The sequence below is a fragment of the Ailuropoda melanoleuca genome, chromosome 1 (genome assembly GCF_002007445.2).
Source record: "Ailuropoda melanoleuca isolate Jingjing chromosome 1, ASM200744v2, whole genome shotgun sequence".
In the NCBI taxonomy this organism is placed as follows: Eukaryota; Metazoa; Chordata; class Mammalia; order Carnivora; family Ursidae; genus Ailuropoda; species Ailuropoda melanoleuca.
The window spans coordinates 80834277-80851839 of NC_048218.1; the positions used below are offsets into that span (position 1 = coordinate 80834277).

Here is a 17563-nt window from a genome sequence, read left to right on the forward strand (position 1 = left end):
TGGTTTTCAAAAGGCGCTCCTGGGCCAGTGGCTGGGGCAGTACCACAGAACCTCCTAGAAGTGCAAATTCCCAGCCCGCACGTAATGAATCAGAAACGCTGGGGTGCAACCCAGCAACCTGTTTTAACAAGTTCTCCAGGTGAGATTTTAATGCATACGAAAATTCAAGAACTACAGATCTATAGTTATGCTTGGCCCCTTCTTACTTCTTCTGATTGGAAAGTTATTTCATTTGAGATGAACCTTTGCACATTTCTGGTGTGATTCACGTTGTCTGCCTTTAGATAAGTTAACTGCATTTGGGGTGATACCTTACTAGCTCCTTTGTCAAGTGTTTGGGAAATGTTGGCAAGAAACTCCTCTTCAAGTATTTGGGTGGAACTTAGTCCTTGTTATCTTTAATTTGTATTAATACAAGCTAATTAGTCAGAGCAGCGTTCACAAATGCTTTAAGGGACCAAACACTCTGAGAAGTCCTTGAAGTGAAGTGGCAGGGTTTCGGCGAGGAGGTCTGGCTTCAGAAAGCAGCTGGGCCTCGTCTCTACCCAGCAGGCGCCAGGCCAGGCGGGAATGTGGGTCCAACGGAGTCACATCTTCCAATTGCTTACAAGAAGCCAGAAAGCCAACTTTTCACAGGAGATCTCGTGATTTTTAAATGTTGGCAAACTCTTTGGATTTGTTGTAAATATTCTGCGCGCCTAACAAGCGAGGCTTCTGTTAGCAACTCCACGTTGTAGGGACTAGTTCGGGAGGTCATCGATTCACCGGCCTGGCTCATAAAGAAGAGAAAGCTGGCTCTGGAGGTCCACTGCTGGGAGACCCAAACCCAAGCCATTTACCATGCTCTGGGGAGAGGCCAGTCAATTCTTCTAAGTAGCTCCTGGAGCAGACACAGGTTTGAGCTCCTAGAAACCTGTGGAATATTTTGGAATGTTTGTCATTGGAAAATGGACAGTGTCACATTGTGTGATCCATCTGGAAGCAAAGAATATCTAATAATCAGGATGGCTCTGCCTAGGGACAGATCCAGATTTCATGAGTCCTGAGGCTTATACAATTTGGAGGGACCCTATTTAAGAAAAATATGTGAAGTTCTGAATACAAAGTTATTTATGAAAGTACAGAGAAATCTTAACCAAGTGTGGGAAATGTTTACTTTTACAAATTTTACAAAGAGCAAATGCCCACTCCCTTGGAAGGGCCCACAAAAACAGGGGCCCTGGAGTGTCCTGGGTGTCCCCACACGCCTGCGCTGTCCTGATGACCCCTGGGATGCAGGCAGGGCTTGGGGTGGGACTGGAGGGGCTGGTGCTCTGGGTGCTGGTGATGTTCTGCTTCTTGACGTGGGCGGGAAGGTGGATACAGGGGTTTATTTTATAGCAATTTGTTAAGCTGTTCCCTTACATTTTTTATTGTTTTATGTGTATTTCATAATTTGAAAAAACATTTGGTCCTTTTCTAAGTCAGCAAAAATACACATTTCATTGGGTACAGTAGTTCTTCAATAAACATTTCTTGAATGATTTCAAATCTATTCAGCCCCTATATATCAAGGGCCTAAACGTGTAAGGATCTTTGCTAGGTATTGCATTATTAAATACATTATAGTATTTACTACTTAAGTAGAAGTTAAATATTTTTTTTTTTTTTTTTTTTTTTTTAGGAGAGAGAGAGAGAAAGCTCGTGCATGCACCAGGGTTGGGATGGGGGGTTGGGGAGAGAGGAAAAGAGAATCCCGAGCAGGCTCCGTGCCCAGAGACTCAATCTCTTGACCCCAAAATCATGACTTGAACCAAAATCAAGAGTTGGATGCTTAACTAACTGAGCCACCCAGGTCCCCCTAAGTAAAATTTAATGAAAGAAATTAAATAGGGACACCTGGTTGAGTCAGTCAGTAGACCATGTGACTCTCGATCTCAGGGTGGTGGGTTCAAGACCCCTTTGGATGTAGATCTTACTTAAAAAAAAGAAAGAATTTTATTTTATTTCAACATTTTTGAAAGTTCATCTTATTTTTTTACTATTGTTTTATATGTAAAACTAAAAATATGACACTATAAATATTGTTTTATATATAAGCTGGGTACAGGCTTATATATAAATTTAAACATTTAAATTTAATGCCATTAACCAAAGTTCTATTATTTTTAGCTTTAAAATTTTTTAATCTCCAGTCATACAATTTTTTAAAATGTTAGGTAGAGGGAACATAAAAACAAAAGAAATTCGTTTTTATTTAACATATTCTGAAGGCAAGATGAATAATATCTTAAAAATCATGTGTAATTCCACACACTAACATAACCACTATTATTATTTTATTTCCTTCAGTTTTTTACTTATAGGCACACTTTTTACATAGTTAGAGTCATAGTGTCCAAGGGCGCTTAGGGTGGCTCCGTCGGTTAAGTGTCCAACTTTTGATTTCAGCTCAGGTCACGATCTCAAGATTGTGAGAGCCCTGCATCGGGCTGTGCTTAGTACAGAGTCTGCTTGAGATTCTCTCTGTCTTCCCCCTGCAACTCCCAGATCCAGTGCTCACTCTCTCTCAAATAAATAAATAAATCATAGTGTCCATAAAATTTCAGTCCTGATTGTTTGGACCTAACACATCATTTTCTATGTTGGACATCGTCTTCATAATTCTAATTTTAAAAACTGCATAATTATTCCTTAGTTATTCCCAGTAAATGGATAGAATATAATTTATATAACCATGCTTCTAATCTTAGACATTCATTTTATTTTTAATTTTTGCTACTATAAAATAATGCAGCACTTAACAATTTGATGTGCATAGCTTTCTTTTCTCATATTATGGTCATATGCCCCAGGATACTTTTTTTTGCATTAAAATTTATAGAACATATTTTTCTCCTATCGGGGATGTTCTTCCACATTTCATCGGTCACCGTGGATATTCTGCCCAAACTGACAGAGTAGGTCACTGTCTGGAGAATCCATTTCTTAGGTTGTCAGAAATTATGATAGCTCTCAAGAGAGATTTTTAGTAGCCAAATGTTGCAGATTTGCAATTGCCTAATTATGCTCTAGATGACATTTCGTTTCAATTTAATTGAAGAAATTGAGCATCTATATTGTTTCTATTTTCTGTATCAAAAATCTGGACAAGTAGTGTGGTGATTTTTTTTCTGATTTGTGAATGTAATTGCGTGAAGAGTCATAAAAAGCTTTTGTTATACATTTACTTAATTACCTTTTCTGTGAAATCTGGGCATAAGCATGGGCAAAACACTCAAAGGCAGGCATAAACAAAACACAATCCCTCTGCTCAAGCAGTTCACATTTTATTAGGAAATCAGGAACATAAACCTGAGTCAATTAACCTTCTAAGTAAAGTTTATGTTCTTAAAATATGTATAAGACACCACAGGGAAATGTAAACACAAGCTGGACACTTGAAGATCTTAAGGAATTGTGGTTACTTTTTCAGGTGAGGTAATGGTATTGTATCTTGTTTGTTTGTTTGTTTTTCTAAAATCCCCTTCTTATAGTGATATGGAAATACATACAAATAAAATGTATCTGAGATTTGCATCAAAATTATGCAGGCCGTGGGAATGGATGGTGTATAGATGAGACAAGGCTGGCCTTGAGTTGATAATTGTCGAAGTTGGGTGCTGGATGCATTTGGTCTACTTTTGTATATATTTGAAAACTTTTATAAATTATTTCACCATATTTTGCTTTCCTTGGACTGTGAAATCAAAGCCCTGAATATGACTGGAGCCTCAGCGATCCACCACGCAGCACATTAGGCTCTCTCAACGTTCATATCCTACCCAGCCAGCCTGCCGGGCCTTTCTTCCTGCGCCGCCCCCAACTCTGACGGTCGGCGTGGTGGGCTCGCAGGGTCTGCCCTGCATGACTTAGAGGTCCCTACCTGGAAGGGAGATGCTGACAAAAAAGCTTGGTTAGTGAGAAATCGTGCTTACTTTGACCCCTGCTTGAACTTTAAAATCTATGTTTATTTGGGAATAAGACCGAAATGATTCATCTTATGAATGTCCTCAGGATCGGTGGAATCCTGAATTCTCTTAGATGAGTTTATTCATTCTAAGCTCTAATTGAAAGCACGATGTGGAAAGCGGTTGGCTCTTCTCTTATACATTCTATCTGTTAGAAGCAGCAACATCTGCCAGCATCTCAATTCCTGCTTCCTTGGCACTGGGTTGAATTAATCAATAGAGTATATAACTAACACACACACAAAAAGCCAAATAAAAAATCTTCCAGTAAAGCAAATGGAAAATTACAAAATAAAAGCTTAATTTTCTGCAGTTTTTCAAGTAAGGTAAAAGAGATTCATTTTTCTATTGATTTGAATTGTTTTGAACTAAAATTGAAACTGATAGTATAAACCTGGGATACTCTCAGGAACAATTTCTTTTGTTGTTGAAGCTGTTCCCCCTTAATTCATTGAATATATCACTGTAATTACCCAAGTCACTGTTATTAAATAGAAAATCTGATGCCACCATTTTTTGATTTTAGATTCATAGGAGACAAGATGATCCCATCAATGAGAAGGGAGTAAATTTTTAATATCTTGAAGCCTCAGTTTCTAACATCTAATTTAAATATCCAGTTTAACGGTTAACCAACCTCTTTACCTTTTTAGATTCTCCTTAATTATTTCTATCAACAGGGGCTTCTGGCATTAAAACAATTTTTTCCCTAACAAACTACATGTATTTATTAGCAAGTCATCAAGTAACTTCTCCATTTTTTTAAAGTAATCAAAGAACACATGTAGTTCATAATGAGCTTGGAATAATATGCATTATCATGTGACCTGAACTAAAATAGCCCCAGCTAAAAGGAAAGAATTTCAATTTGTTAGCAGGTGAAAGCTTTTATTTTTTCTTTAGCTAAGCCATTTCTGTTAGACTTTTTTACATAGTGAAAATGGTCTGTGGTCTATATTACTACCTTTGCAAACTGTAGTTGGGTAATAGCTCTACTCATTAAATTATATCATTCAGAGCTCCTATAGAAGAGCCTTGGTAGCAAAAAAAAAAATAATAGGTTTTCTTAAAGATGATTTTCCCCCTTCTCATTGGTAGGCATTATTACACATAAAATTGCATGAGCTAGTAAATAACCTTTTGGGTATACGCTTTCTTACATTCTTTTCCTTCTGTGTTTTCTTGCTGTAAAACCGATGTCCCTGGCTATCGCTGGAGAGGAAAGGCATCCTGAGGCTGACATGTGGACATGGGCTCACCAGGCAGGCAGGTGGTGAAACAAGTGGTTTATTTGGAAGCCTTTTATCTCCCTATCAACCATCTCTTCTCCCCCCTTGAATGTTCAGCCCAGTTCAATTCCATTCACTGGGTGGAGTGCTAGGCCGGCAGAAAATACTTTAGGAGACCTACAAATGTATGATGCATGGTCCCTGCCTTGGAGGACATACAGTCTAGTCACCAGTAGAGGAAACATGACGTGGGCAGAAATGCCTAAGACGAAAGGCAAAATGAGCCAAGTGCTCTGGGGATTGAAAGAAGAGGAAGCCTGTGGAAGGTAAAGATAGGGTGATGGGGACAAAGGTGTTCCTGACAGAGAAGCAGAACCACCAGGAGATCTGTCTTGCCTGTCTGTCTATCTATGGTTCTATGGAATTGGTCTTACACAATTGTGTGAGCTGGTTAAGCAGTCTCTCTGAGCCATTGTCTCCATGTCTAATGTTGGAGCTTGAAGACCACCATACAGGCAGTCAGGCAGGGACGATGGATGTGAAGTAGGGGAGATTGAGAGAAGGCTGGAAGGCATAAGCATGAGATGGAATTCCACGAGGATGGACTGAAAGCTGTGTCCATTCTTGTGACCTCTGACCTTGGGGTCAAGGTTATTCTGCAGAAGTGAGGACCCTATGTCACAGAGCCGAACACAAACACCTGGCTCAGGAGTTGGAGAAGCGGAAGGGAGAATCCAGGGCAAAGAAGAGAAGCTGCAGGCTTAGTTGCTGCTTCATGCCAATGAGGTGAATCAGCACGTCAGCCAAACTGTGTGTGAGCCACAAAATGGCTGCTTCCCTTCTGCCCTCCAAATCTCCAAGAATCTTCCTTATGGCCCACCCTAATAGAAAACATACAAGGAAGAGAATTCAGGGAAATACCGATCAGATGCATTCCATGAAATCACAAGCTGTATGCAGAATATGGAGCTTCTGAAAATTAAGCTAAAGAGTTAAGATGATATCCACATAAATGGCCATTGGAATTTTTTGAGCCAAAGGAACAGTGTGAAGCTGATCTTAAGGACAATGAGGTGGTGAGCAGGACAGATTGGAGGGCCTAACTTGGGAGCTCGGGATGTTGGTGAGTGCTAGTGAGGGGATTCAGGAGGTTGGAGTAGAAAGGGAAGTGGCATGGGGCGCCTGGGTGGCTCAGTCGTTGGGCGTCTGCCTTCGGCTCAGGGCGTGATCCTGGCATTCTGGGATCGAGCCCCACGTCAAGGCTCCTCTGCTGGGAGCCTGCTTCTTCCTCTCCCACTCCCCCTGCTTGTGTTCCCTCTCTCACTGGCTGTCTCTCTCTCTCTCTCTCTCTCTCTGTCAAATGAATAAATAAAGTCTTTAAAAAAAAAAAAAGAAAGAAAGAAAGGGAAGTGGCAGAGCCATGCCTAGAAAATTTGCTGCTGCGGCCAGTGNGTCTTTAAAAAAAAAAAAAGAAAGAAAGAAAGGGAAGTGGCAGAGCCATGCCTAGAAAATTTGCTGCTGCGGCCAGTGCACAAGGCTTGCTTCTGTGTGTTTGGGAAAGAGAGCAGATCTACATACAAGGCATTGTCTGCCCTTGACGTTGGTGCCCTTGTCCCATCCATTTTTTTGAGCCTTAAACATTTCAGTGCCCTGGGGCAAAGTCCCAAGTTTGTGACTCTAGAAGTCTGTGGTCCTAAAGAGAGATCCGTGGATACTTGTCATGTTTTATGACATCCAATTATAGCAATTGAAAATCTTTTTGTGTTTGGGGAATTTTCCACATTAAGGATCCTGCTGGAAGCCAGTACAACACTCTCTTAGCTTACTTTTACCCTAGGGAGACTCCAGTTTGTAAGAGAACAGGAAGAAGCAGGCGCCAAACAGAATCACTTTTTTATTACCGAATAGTATTCTATTATATGGATATACCACATTTTCTTTATCCATTCACCAACTGATAAACGTTGAAATATTTTCCAGTTTTTGTCTATTATGTACAATGCTGCTCTAAACATTGTTGTACATGTCTTCTGGATAAACATCTAATAGTGCAAATACTGGGTCGTATGGTAACTTTAAGTTGTAAGAAATCACCGAACTATTTTCCAAGTTTCCGTTTTACATCAACAGTGCATGAGGATCAGTTTTCTCTACACACTCGCCCAAGCTTGGGAAGGTCCATCTTTTTAATTACAGCCATTCTTGTGGTTGTGTAGTGTTAGCCTGTGGTTTTAATTTGCATTTCCCCAATGAGCAATGATGTCGAATTTCCATATAAATTTTGGGATCAGCTCATCAACTTCTACAAAGCCAACTGGGATTTTGATAGGGATTGCACTGAATCTATATAACAATTTGGGGGAGATTTGCCATCCTACCAATATGGAGTCTTTGAATCCATGAACATGGGATATTTCTCCACTTATTTAGATTTTTAATTTCTCTCAGCAATGTTTTATCATTTTCAGTGTACAAATCTTTCACTTCTTTTGTTAAATTTATTCCCAAGTATTATTTTTTGATTCTATTGTGAGTGAAATTGTTTTCTTTTTAGATTGTTTGTTGCTAGTATATAGAAACACAACTGATTTTTAAAATATTGATCTTGTATCCAATGGCCTTGCTGAACTCATTTTTTTGTTCTGGCTGCTTTAGGCAGGGGCAGGGGACTCCTTAGAGTTTTCTATGTAGAGAACAATATCATCTGAGAATAAAGACAGTTTTACTTCTTTTTTCTAATCTGGATACCTTAAAATTTTTTTTCTTATTGAACTGGCTAGACCTCAGTTCAAGGTTGATTAGAGGTGGAAAGAGAAAATGTCTTTGCCTTGTTCCCATTATAGGGAGAAGCATTCGGTCTTTCATAATTAAGTATGATAATAACAGTAGGTTTGTTTTGTTTGTTTTGGGTTTTTTGTAGATGCCCTTTATCAGGTATGGAGCTTCCCTTATATTCCTGATTTATTGAGAATTTTTACCATAAATGGATGTTAGGTTTTGTTAAACGCTTTTTCTGCATCTATTGAGATGATTGGTTTTTTTTTTAAATCCTCTTTTTCTCCTCCATCACTTTTCTTTTTTTCTTTTTAAAGATTTTATTTATTTGTCAGAGAGAGAGAGCGAGAGAGAGCACAAGCAGGCAGAGCAGGCAGAGGGAGAAGCAGGCTCCCCACTGAGCAAGGAGCCTGATATGGGGCTGATCCCAGCACCCTGGGATTATGACCTGAGCCGAAGGCAGATGCTTAACAGACTGAGCCACCCAGGTGTCCCTGATAGTATTGTTTTTTTCTTTATCCTATTAATATGGTATGTTACATTAACTGATTTTCAACTATTAAACCAACCTTGCATTCCTGGGTACATGGTCATGTATATAAACCTTTCATACATTATTGAATTTGGTTTGCTAATATTTTTAAAGGGTTTTTGCATTTATGTATTAGTCTGTAGTTTTGTTTTCTTTGATATCTGTTTTTGGTTTCACATCAGGAAAATACTGGCCTCATGGAATTGACATCTGCCTTCTATAGACAGGTAAATAGAATTTGCATTACAGTAATTTTTGCAATTATTTCTTTTTCCTTTTGAGAAACAAGTTTCGTAAGTTATTTTTATTTTTTTATTTTTATTTATTTTTTTTAAAGATTTTATTTATTTATTCGACAGAGATAGAGACAGCCAGTGAGAGAGGGAGCACAAGCAGGGGGAGTGGGAGAGGAAGAAGCAGGCTCATAGCGGAGGAGCCTGATGTGGGGCTTGATCCCATAATGCCAGGATCATGCCCTGAGCCGAAGGCAGACGCTTAACCGCTGTGCCACCCAGGCGCCCCTCGTAAGTTATTTTTAAAACAGAAACTAGATCTTATCTATTGGTTTGACCACCAAAATTTAATAGATGTTTCATCTGAGAACCCATTCAGGGTCCTCTATTCATACTATCTGTCTGTAGATTGCAGACAAGGGCAGAGACAGATGGTATGACAGGACCTAAGTACCTCAAAGTCAAACTTCCCAACTGATCACAGACAGAAGAGAAAGTTGCCATCTTCATTTTCTCTTCTGTAGCATAGAGGGATAGAAAAACGTCTCCTGAGTAGTCATTGACCATTGTTGTAACTTCTTATCGTAGCCCCTTGGTATTTAGGGAAGAAATGTGATAATTATATATATATATATATATATATATATAATCAGTCAAGCTCACTCTACTGATTAAAGTGTTTCTTTTTTTTTTTTTAAGATTTTATTTATTTGAGAAACAGAGCATGAGCAGGAGAAGGAGCAAAGAGAGAGGGAGAAGAACAAGCAGAATCCCTGCTGAGTGGGAAACCCAACACAGGGCTCGATCCTGGGACCCTGAGATCATGACCTGAGCTGAAGGGAGACACTTAACTGAATGAACCCCCCAGGCACCCCCAAAGTGTTTCTAGATGCCAAAACCATATCAGGTATCAGAAGAATCTGTGTGTTGATATAGTGTTTGGAAGGAATTGACTATCCAGCCAGCATTTCCCTCATCATATAACCTTAATATTTGTTATGATCATGGCTGATTTGGGTTATTTTTCACAATCACAATACTCTACTTGAGGGCGCCTTTTGATTAAAGAGGCATCTAAATGTAACAGGAAAGAATTGCTTTTTTTCCAAACATCACTTTAAACGACTTTCTTTTTCTGAAAATAAGTCACCTCAGACTGAGGCTCACTGGTGTTCATTCTTTAGAAGGCTACTCAAATGTAACGTCTTCTAGATTGCACAAGTGCCTACCACAGCATTACATATGCTGTCTCATTTACTCTCCACACGATCCTCTGAGGTGTAGGTATTTTATATATGAAGAAACTGGGGCTCATATTAAGAAATATGCCAGCATCCCCCTTTTTTTTTTTAAGATTTTATTTATTTATTTGGGAAAGAGAGAGAGAGATAGCGACAGCACAAGCAGGGAGGAGAGGGAGAAGCAGGCTCCTGCAGAGAGTCCAATGTGGGGATGGATCCCAGGACCCTGGGATCATGACCCTAGCCAAAGGCAGATGCTTAACCGACTGAGCCCCCCAGATACCCCACCAACATCACCTTTATAATAAAATGGTAGAGTCTGGTTCCCAGACAGTTCTAGGTAGCTTGAAGCCCACCCTCTCCTGCTACACATAGCCTCCCACCGCCCGCAGTCCTGCTGGGCTTCTCAGATGCAGTACCGTGCACAGCCGTCTCAGAGACCCTTTCCCCAACCCCCAGAGTTTCCACATCATCTGATCCTGAGTTCCTGGGGTGGGAGGCGCAGGGATGCCAGGACTGTTTGGTTCTTTCTTTGTATTTCTAGTACCTCATACTGTGGCTGACGTGCAGGCATTCAACAAATGTTGAAATACATGATGGAGTGAGAACAATTACACCTCCTAGAGTTTTGAGGAAAGCTCAGATTTGAAGCTGGAAGGAAATCAGGAAGTTATTTAATCCAGACTTGCACTCAGTGGAGTTGAGGCTCCAAGAAGACAGGTGCAATTTGCCCAGTCAGCCGCTTAGAACACGGTTGTCTTAGTCCGCGGCTCTTTCACGGAACCCCTAGGCCAGTTTCCGACGTTTCAAAGCTGATGCCGCCCCTCAGTTTGTAAGGTATATAAAGGTAATACACATGTGAAAATAATAACAAGGGATCTGAACTTTAATTCATGTAAAGATAACATTGCAGGAAAAAAATTCTAACTACAGTGACTTCATGAGGGACTTAACACTATTCGTTACTTCTTTGGAGAAATCATCCATCTGAAGGATTAGAATCAAATCTTAAGACTCTTCTCAGCCGAAACATCACCCAAACACCTGGCTCTGGGGTGATGGACTAAGAACCTGGGCTCTGAGTCAGACCCTTCACCAGAGGTGCGTGGCCCTGTCATATGTGCCCAGCCTGAGCGAGGTGCTCTCTTACGCATTTCACAGCTCTCTTACGCATTTCAGTCTCATTTACTGATCCTATTGATCAGGAATGAAAATAATCCCTTCCTCTCTCCCGCCCCTCCCACTGGCTGTTCCTTCCAGCCAGACCCGGTCTGCTGTCACCAGCGCTCCCCCGCTAGGCCTCACCCTGGGCCATCATGCTTCCTCCCCGCTCAACCCCCATCCCCTGCACCCCTCTTTCAGGTCAGGCTGTCAACAAAATCAGGGGACCTCTTCAAATTCTCTAAAATTCATTGTTTTGTTTCAAAGTGGTGATATGCAGCCACAACATTTTCCTTACGTTCAGGTGGGAGTGGCCTCATCACATTTTCTTCGGAAGAACTCTGCCCAATCGTCCCCTTTCCCAAATGTCCTAAAGGGTCCTCACAACACATTAACCCATTTGGGCTTCACTTGCAGATTCCTTCATTGACTTCCTCTTTCTGTAGATTTATTTTCAAAATGATAATCTTACAATAGGAGCTTCCTTGTGATTTTTATCGTTTTTTCTCTTTCATAGGGCTGTAGGCTACTCTGACCCCGATATTAATTTGTTTTAAATTTTACAATATTTGCACAGAAATCTTATCTTTCACCAGCTCTTCTCTCTCCACCCATCCCAAATCATGCCTTTGCAAAGGGTAACCTGAAAAAAATCCCTCAAAACTCTAAAGCAGCTGTGAGGTGTGTTTCAGTGTTTCATATGTCTTATTTTGATAGAAAAATCCTTATACAAAAATCACATTTAAGAGGATGACGTGGTCAGGGCCAGGGCAATTATTGGTGTGTGGTAGACATTTATAAATTTGTACAGGTGATTTTCCTAGTTTGCTATATGTACTGAAGACATTTACTTCATGTATATAAACATATGTACTTGTTATTAATAATTCATTGATTACTTGTATATTATTTTTATATAATATAAAGAAGTCACATTGCCCTCTTGTCAATTTTTTTTCTAGTTGAACTACATTAGCTTTCTCAATGCTAAATATTTTTGTACTACTGTTGGTTATATATAGATATAACCAGTTTATTGGGTTTTCATTTATTTCCTGGAAGTAAGAGTACTTATTTCTCCCACTTGCTGAGCATCTGTTTCCAGGACAGACACTGTCTGGACCTGTGCTGGCCAATCACCATATGTGGTGACCAGACACTTGATAATATGACTAGTCCAAATTAAGATGTACTTTAAGTATAAAATACAGATCAGATTTTAAAGACTTGCTCTGAAAGAAAGAATGTAAGCTATCTCAATATCTTAGATCGAGTACATGTTGATACGTTGATATTTTGCCTATCTTAGGTTAAATATTAAAAACAAAACAAGGGAAGCCTGTTTCTTTTCACTCTTTTAAGTGTCACTACTAGAAATTTTAAAATTTCATAAGTGCCTCACATTTGTAGCATGCATTAAATTTGCCATACAGTGCTAGTTTAGATATTTCATACACTTAGAAATGAATGAATGAGTGAATGAATGAGATGAGCTATACTTTCCTGATCTTTGAGGACAGATCATGATTGTCCACTCAGGGTTTGATTGAGACTACTATAATTCAACCCAATCTTCTCATTTTGTAATTGAGAATACCAGTCCCGGAGAAATTTGCACGCTTTCCGCACCACCCACTAAGGACAGGAACGCAAGGTGTTGATTCAATACCAGCATTTTCTCTGTCATCATCAGTGGCGAATGCCTTAGTGAAGATACCCAGAGTATCCAGGGACGAACACTCTGGATTCTAGAGGACTATCAACTGTACCACTTGTAGAACTACTGCAGCCTTTATGATTTCCATGAATTTACTCTCTGCAACTGACCAGAGCTGTCTAAGACAGACACGCAGGCTGAGCTGCAGTCTCATGTGGGAGGGACCATGCTGGGTGGGGCAGGCAGGTCCGGGATGGACACCTTAGGACAGTGGGACATTGTGACATCATCAGTGATGGTCTCAGACGGTTTCCCATTGCTGGCCCTCCAGTCTCAGCTGTTACTGCAAGTCCATTCCTCTACCATGAGCGTGGAGCAGCTAAAATCAACAGATCGACATGTACCTTGAGGTGACAGACTGGCTCTGGTGAATACTCCCTTTTTCTATTTAGAGGTGACCCTTCTGTTGGCTCTCTTGTGTGAAGAGGACAGTGGTGCTCCTTTTTCTAAGGACAGTCCTTAAGGTTTATCCTTTTGTCCGGATTAAGGATTCATATTCCAATAGTTCAGAATGTGGGGGAAGGAGTCCCAGGCAATCATTCATTTCTTCGGCCTCACTGAACACGCTTACTAGGGAAAGGAGAGCCAAAAGCCTTCCATTTCTTCCCCTACCCTGGTGAGCTAGGCATTAATTTGGGGCTATGGCTCTCATGTTAGATTCCTTGCAACTACGCTAGGGCCCATCCCTGCCCCTGAGGCCTAGTCCTGTCTGCTTTACCCTTTAAAATATTACCATTCTGGATCAATAAGACTGAAATGCCACGTTTTACTCAAACAAAAATAAGATGCGTTGGTCAGTCTCATTTACTCCTCTGTATTTATAAATAGGCGGGCTTGAATTCAATAAGCACATTTATGTAAATGTTGGGCAAAATTGAGTCCACCCAAGTGAAGTGTGGGAGGGCGGCGGCTGTGCATCCCAGACTAGTGCCTTTGAACTGTAACTATGTATACATGGTTACCCTGCAGGCTTAATTTTAGCTAGATGAACTACCAGAAATGTTAGCAATCTGTCTCTTCAGATTACTTTTGCTCTTTCTCTTTGCTAAAAGACAGATTTTAAAAGTATGGAATCCTTGGTTTCACATGTTTCTTTAAACGGAACTATAACAATTTTATCAGCAATTATATTTATCTTAACATGAATTTTTAAGCATCTGAGGCAACATTCATTTTCAAATAGTTGCATGTTTTACCGTGCAAAGTTATACTCTCTATAAATACTCTATATTAATTTGTCTATGTAGCTATAGCTGTACAGTGAATATATACGTATGCATGTACTTTCTCTGTGTGTATGTATATACACATATGTGTTATATATAGAGATGTGTGTATATATATACACACACATATGTGTTATATATAGAGATGTGTGTATATATATACACACACACAGAGGGATTGAGGATAGTGGATTTCAGCTGGATGGTTCCACTTTATTTCTTATTTTATATTGAGATTGTCACTCAGGAAATAATCTTACAAATTCTGCTCTTAAAAAAACCTCCAAGTTTTAACTTAAATATCTGAAACCTCATGACAAAAAAGTAACATGAACATGTCAATGAATATTCCTTAGTTGATCAAATATTGTAACTTATGCTTTATCTTCAGGACTTTTCCATTTCAAAAATAATCAGGACAATTTTAACAAATATGTTTCTCTCAATAATGATGATTGAGTAATAATTCTCCATTTCACATTCAGTTCTGTAGCTTGTAAGTGCAGTAATGGGTACAGTTGCTACTACATTTACCATCTGACCATATGGTGTAACATGTATTTGCCAAAGAGGACAGACATTTCATTACAATAACAAACAACATAGGCATAGTCTTAAGGCAAATGGACAGACATCGGATAACTTCTTTTTTTAAATTTATCCAACTATTATCACATAACACATACATATGTCATATATGTCAGATACTTGTTTTGACACTGAAAACTCAGAGATGTGTGCAGCTGGGTCTCTGACCTGGAGGAGTACACAGTCTGGCGGGGGGGTGGTCATGTAGGCAAATGATTATCCTATGATGTCACGATGTCCTAAGTGTAATAGAAGCATATACAAGGTGTCACAAGTGAAGAAAGAAAAACATGCCTAACTGCTGGAATCCGGGAATGAATGAAGTCAGGAGATAATCACAGAGAAGACGGTCTTTGAATTGAGTATGAGGTCTTGGTAGGAAATACAGTGTGGTGGTTTAAAGAATCATCTGTAGCCAGACTATATGGGTTTAAATCCCAGCTCTACAGTTTACCAGCCAAGGAAATTTAGGCATGTGATTTAACCTTTCTGTGCTTCAGTTTCCTCCTCTGTAGAATGGGCATAATCACTGGGCATGGTTCACAGGGCCGAAGTGAGGATTATGTGAGTTAGCGTGTGCTGTGGCCTCAGGACAGTGCATGGCACATGGAAAGCCCTCACTCAGTCATAGCTCCGATGCCAGGGATAGCAGAATGAGAGAAAGCAAGGAGACACAAAGGAGTATGGCTGGCTTGGCTTGTCAAAACTGAAATTTGAGGTGGAAAGTGGTGGGAAATGGTCAGATTATGGCGAGAGAGCCTCCTATGCCACACCCAGGAGGCTTATGCTTATGGATCCTGTAGAGAATTTTAAGGAACAAATTCAGGTTTGTATTATAGAAAGGTAACTCTGGAGCAATGGGGAATGACTAGAGGCTAGATTAGTTAAGTGGTTACTGATGAGAAGAGATATGGTCAAGGCTTGGCTGGGGGATGGAGGGTAGAATGGAGATTCAAAGTTAAAATTGATAAGACTTAGTGAACGATTAGATTAAGGGGTTGAGGTAGAAGGAGTTGTGGATGACTCTTGGACTTCCAGTTTGGGTGATTTGGTAAAAAGACTGGAGGAAAAGCAGGCTTGGGGATAAGGTTTGGTATTTGTCAAAGTTGGCGGGCCTGTGATGTGACCAAAATTAGTATTTAGGCCTGCCACTCAGGAGCTGGAAGTCAAGATTCAGTACTCCTCAAGATCGAGGTAGCAGCTGACATTGTGGGAATGTGAGGGAGAGCATGATACAGATTGTATACAGGAAGAGATTCCGGGATGGTTCAGGAACATTTCAGAGCCATAGGAAGCTGAGCCAGCAAAGGAGAGTGTTCACAGAAGAAGGAGGGAAATGTAGAAGAAAGTGGAATCATAGAAAATGATGGAGAGGAAATTCAAGGAGGAAGTGTTCAAATGGAGGAGAGAGGTCAAGTAGAATGAGAACTGAGAATTGTCCTTTGGACTGGGCAATTAGAAAAAGAGCTTAAGAAAACCTGTGAGCTATTACCTCAGTTAAGTATAACAGTGTGAAGAAAGAGTTACAGTGAATCCTTTTCCTTAAGACCCCAGGTGTTAGTTAGTATTTCAGGTCAAATGGAGGGGAATTCCCGGAGACATCCAGGCGTGTGGGCCTGCTTCAGGCTGGCTTCATGAAGCAGACCTGGCCTGTCCTCACAGAGCTGTTTACCCAGAACCTAGCAAGCGGCTGTGGTGGCCAGAGGCGTGTCTTAGTAGAGGTCTGGGAGCTCCTGATAAAGGGCTGGCTCCAGAAAGTGTTAAGTGGCCCTGGGGAGGTGCCAAAGAAGTTCTGCGGCTTTGATAAGAAGTTCAAAGCCCTGAAGTCATAGGGTTGATCTGGTAGCTTATGCTGGTGTTGGGGGGAAAAGGGTGTTAGTGAGGATGGTGGTAACAGGTTGATTCAAGTTGGTTCTGTTCTGGAACACATCCAAACTCTTGGCTCAGTCTTAGATGTGATTTTTCTGACTAGGTTTGCTTCATTACCTGTTTTCTTATTTCCCATCTCTCCAATTGGATAGCCAATTTCTTAAGGGCAGGGACACACTCCAGTGTTTTGAACTCCCTATGAGCACATTCCTGTCCAGTTGAACCCCCCTCAGAATCCTGGTATTCTCAGCCTCACCGGACTTAGAACCAAGAATAGGTGAAGCCCGTACGGTGCACCTGGAGTGACGTCAACCATGAGGAAAAAAAAAACACACCACAAAACGTTCCACAGTTACTTCCCAAAACTTATCCTAGTAAGGTTGAACTGAGGGGATATTTAGAGCAAGCAGTAGGTGTTGATACTGCCACTCGTTGGATGTGTCGGGCCTTGACTCCTCAGGTCTCCTGGCCAAGAACTCCAAGGCCAGCACACTGGTCTCCCAGCGGACACTTAGGTCTGGGAAGAACCTGTGCCATGCTAAAGGGTATTACGGCTCCCACGTGGCTAGACTAAGGTCTCCTCTGGTATGACCACACAGGGGACCTGATGCAGTCCGGATATTGCAACCGAGGGGCAAAAAAGAAAACACGGGGTGGAGGTGTTTTCACTTTTTTTTTTGTATTGATGGGGTGGGGTGGTTTGGGATGGATCTAGCGCCTCAGCCCTATCCCTTCCAGTCTCCCTCGGCTGTTCAAGTTATTGGCCACCGCTCGTCCCCTCCTCGAGACGGTGTAGACACGGCCGGCACCTTCCCGACAGCGGAAGGAGGCGCATAGGAAGCGGAGGTGGGTGTCCCCGGCCCCCCACCCCGCCGGAGACCGCCAAGCGCGGAGGGAGGATGTCGGCGCGCGGAGGGCGTGCGTCGCCCCCCTTCCCCCGCCCGCGCCCCCCGCCCTGGGGGACCCCGCGCCCAGGGGAAGCCCCGCGCGGGGTGCCGGACGC

The 17563-nt window shown here is 41.2% G+C and overlaps 1 protein-coding gene across 2 annotated transcripts in view; it reads left to right on the top strand.

Moving 5' to 3' along the window:
* The first annotated feature begins 850 nt into the window (after nucleotides 1–850).
* Nucleotides 851–17563, top strand: part of DCUN1D1 (defective in cullin neddylation 1 domain containing 1) — a 47402-nt gene continuing 30689 nt past the window's right edge. Inside the window, exons 1-3 of one of the 2 annotated variants that reach the window (XM_034662274.1) lie at nucleotides 851–859; nucleotides 10166–10171; nucleotides 10285–10293. In XM_034662274.1, coding sequence (XP_034518165.1) covers nucleotides 10292–10293 — 2 coding nt within the window. In that variant the 5' untranslated portion in view covers nucleotides 851–859; nucleotides 10166–10171; nucleotides 10285–10291. Of the gene's footprint in view, nucleotides 860–10165; nucleotides 10172–10284; nucleotides 10294–17292; nucleotides 17407–17563 lie in introns of those variants that run through there. The other variant, XM_034662276.1, reaches the window with a different exon arrangement.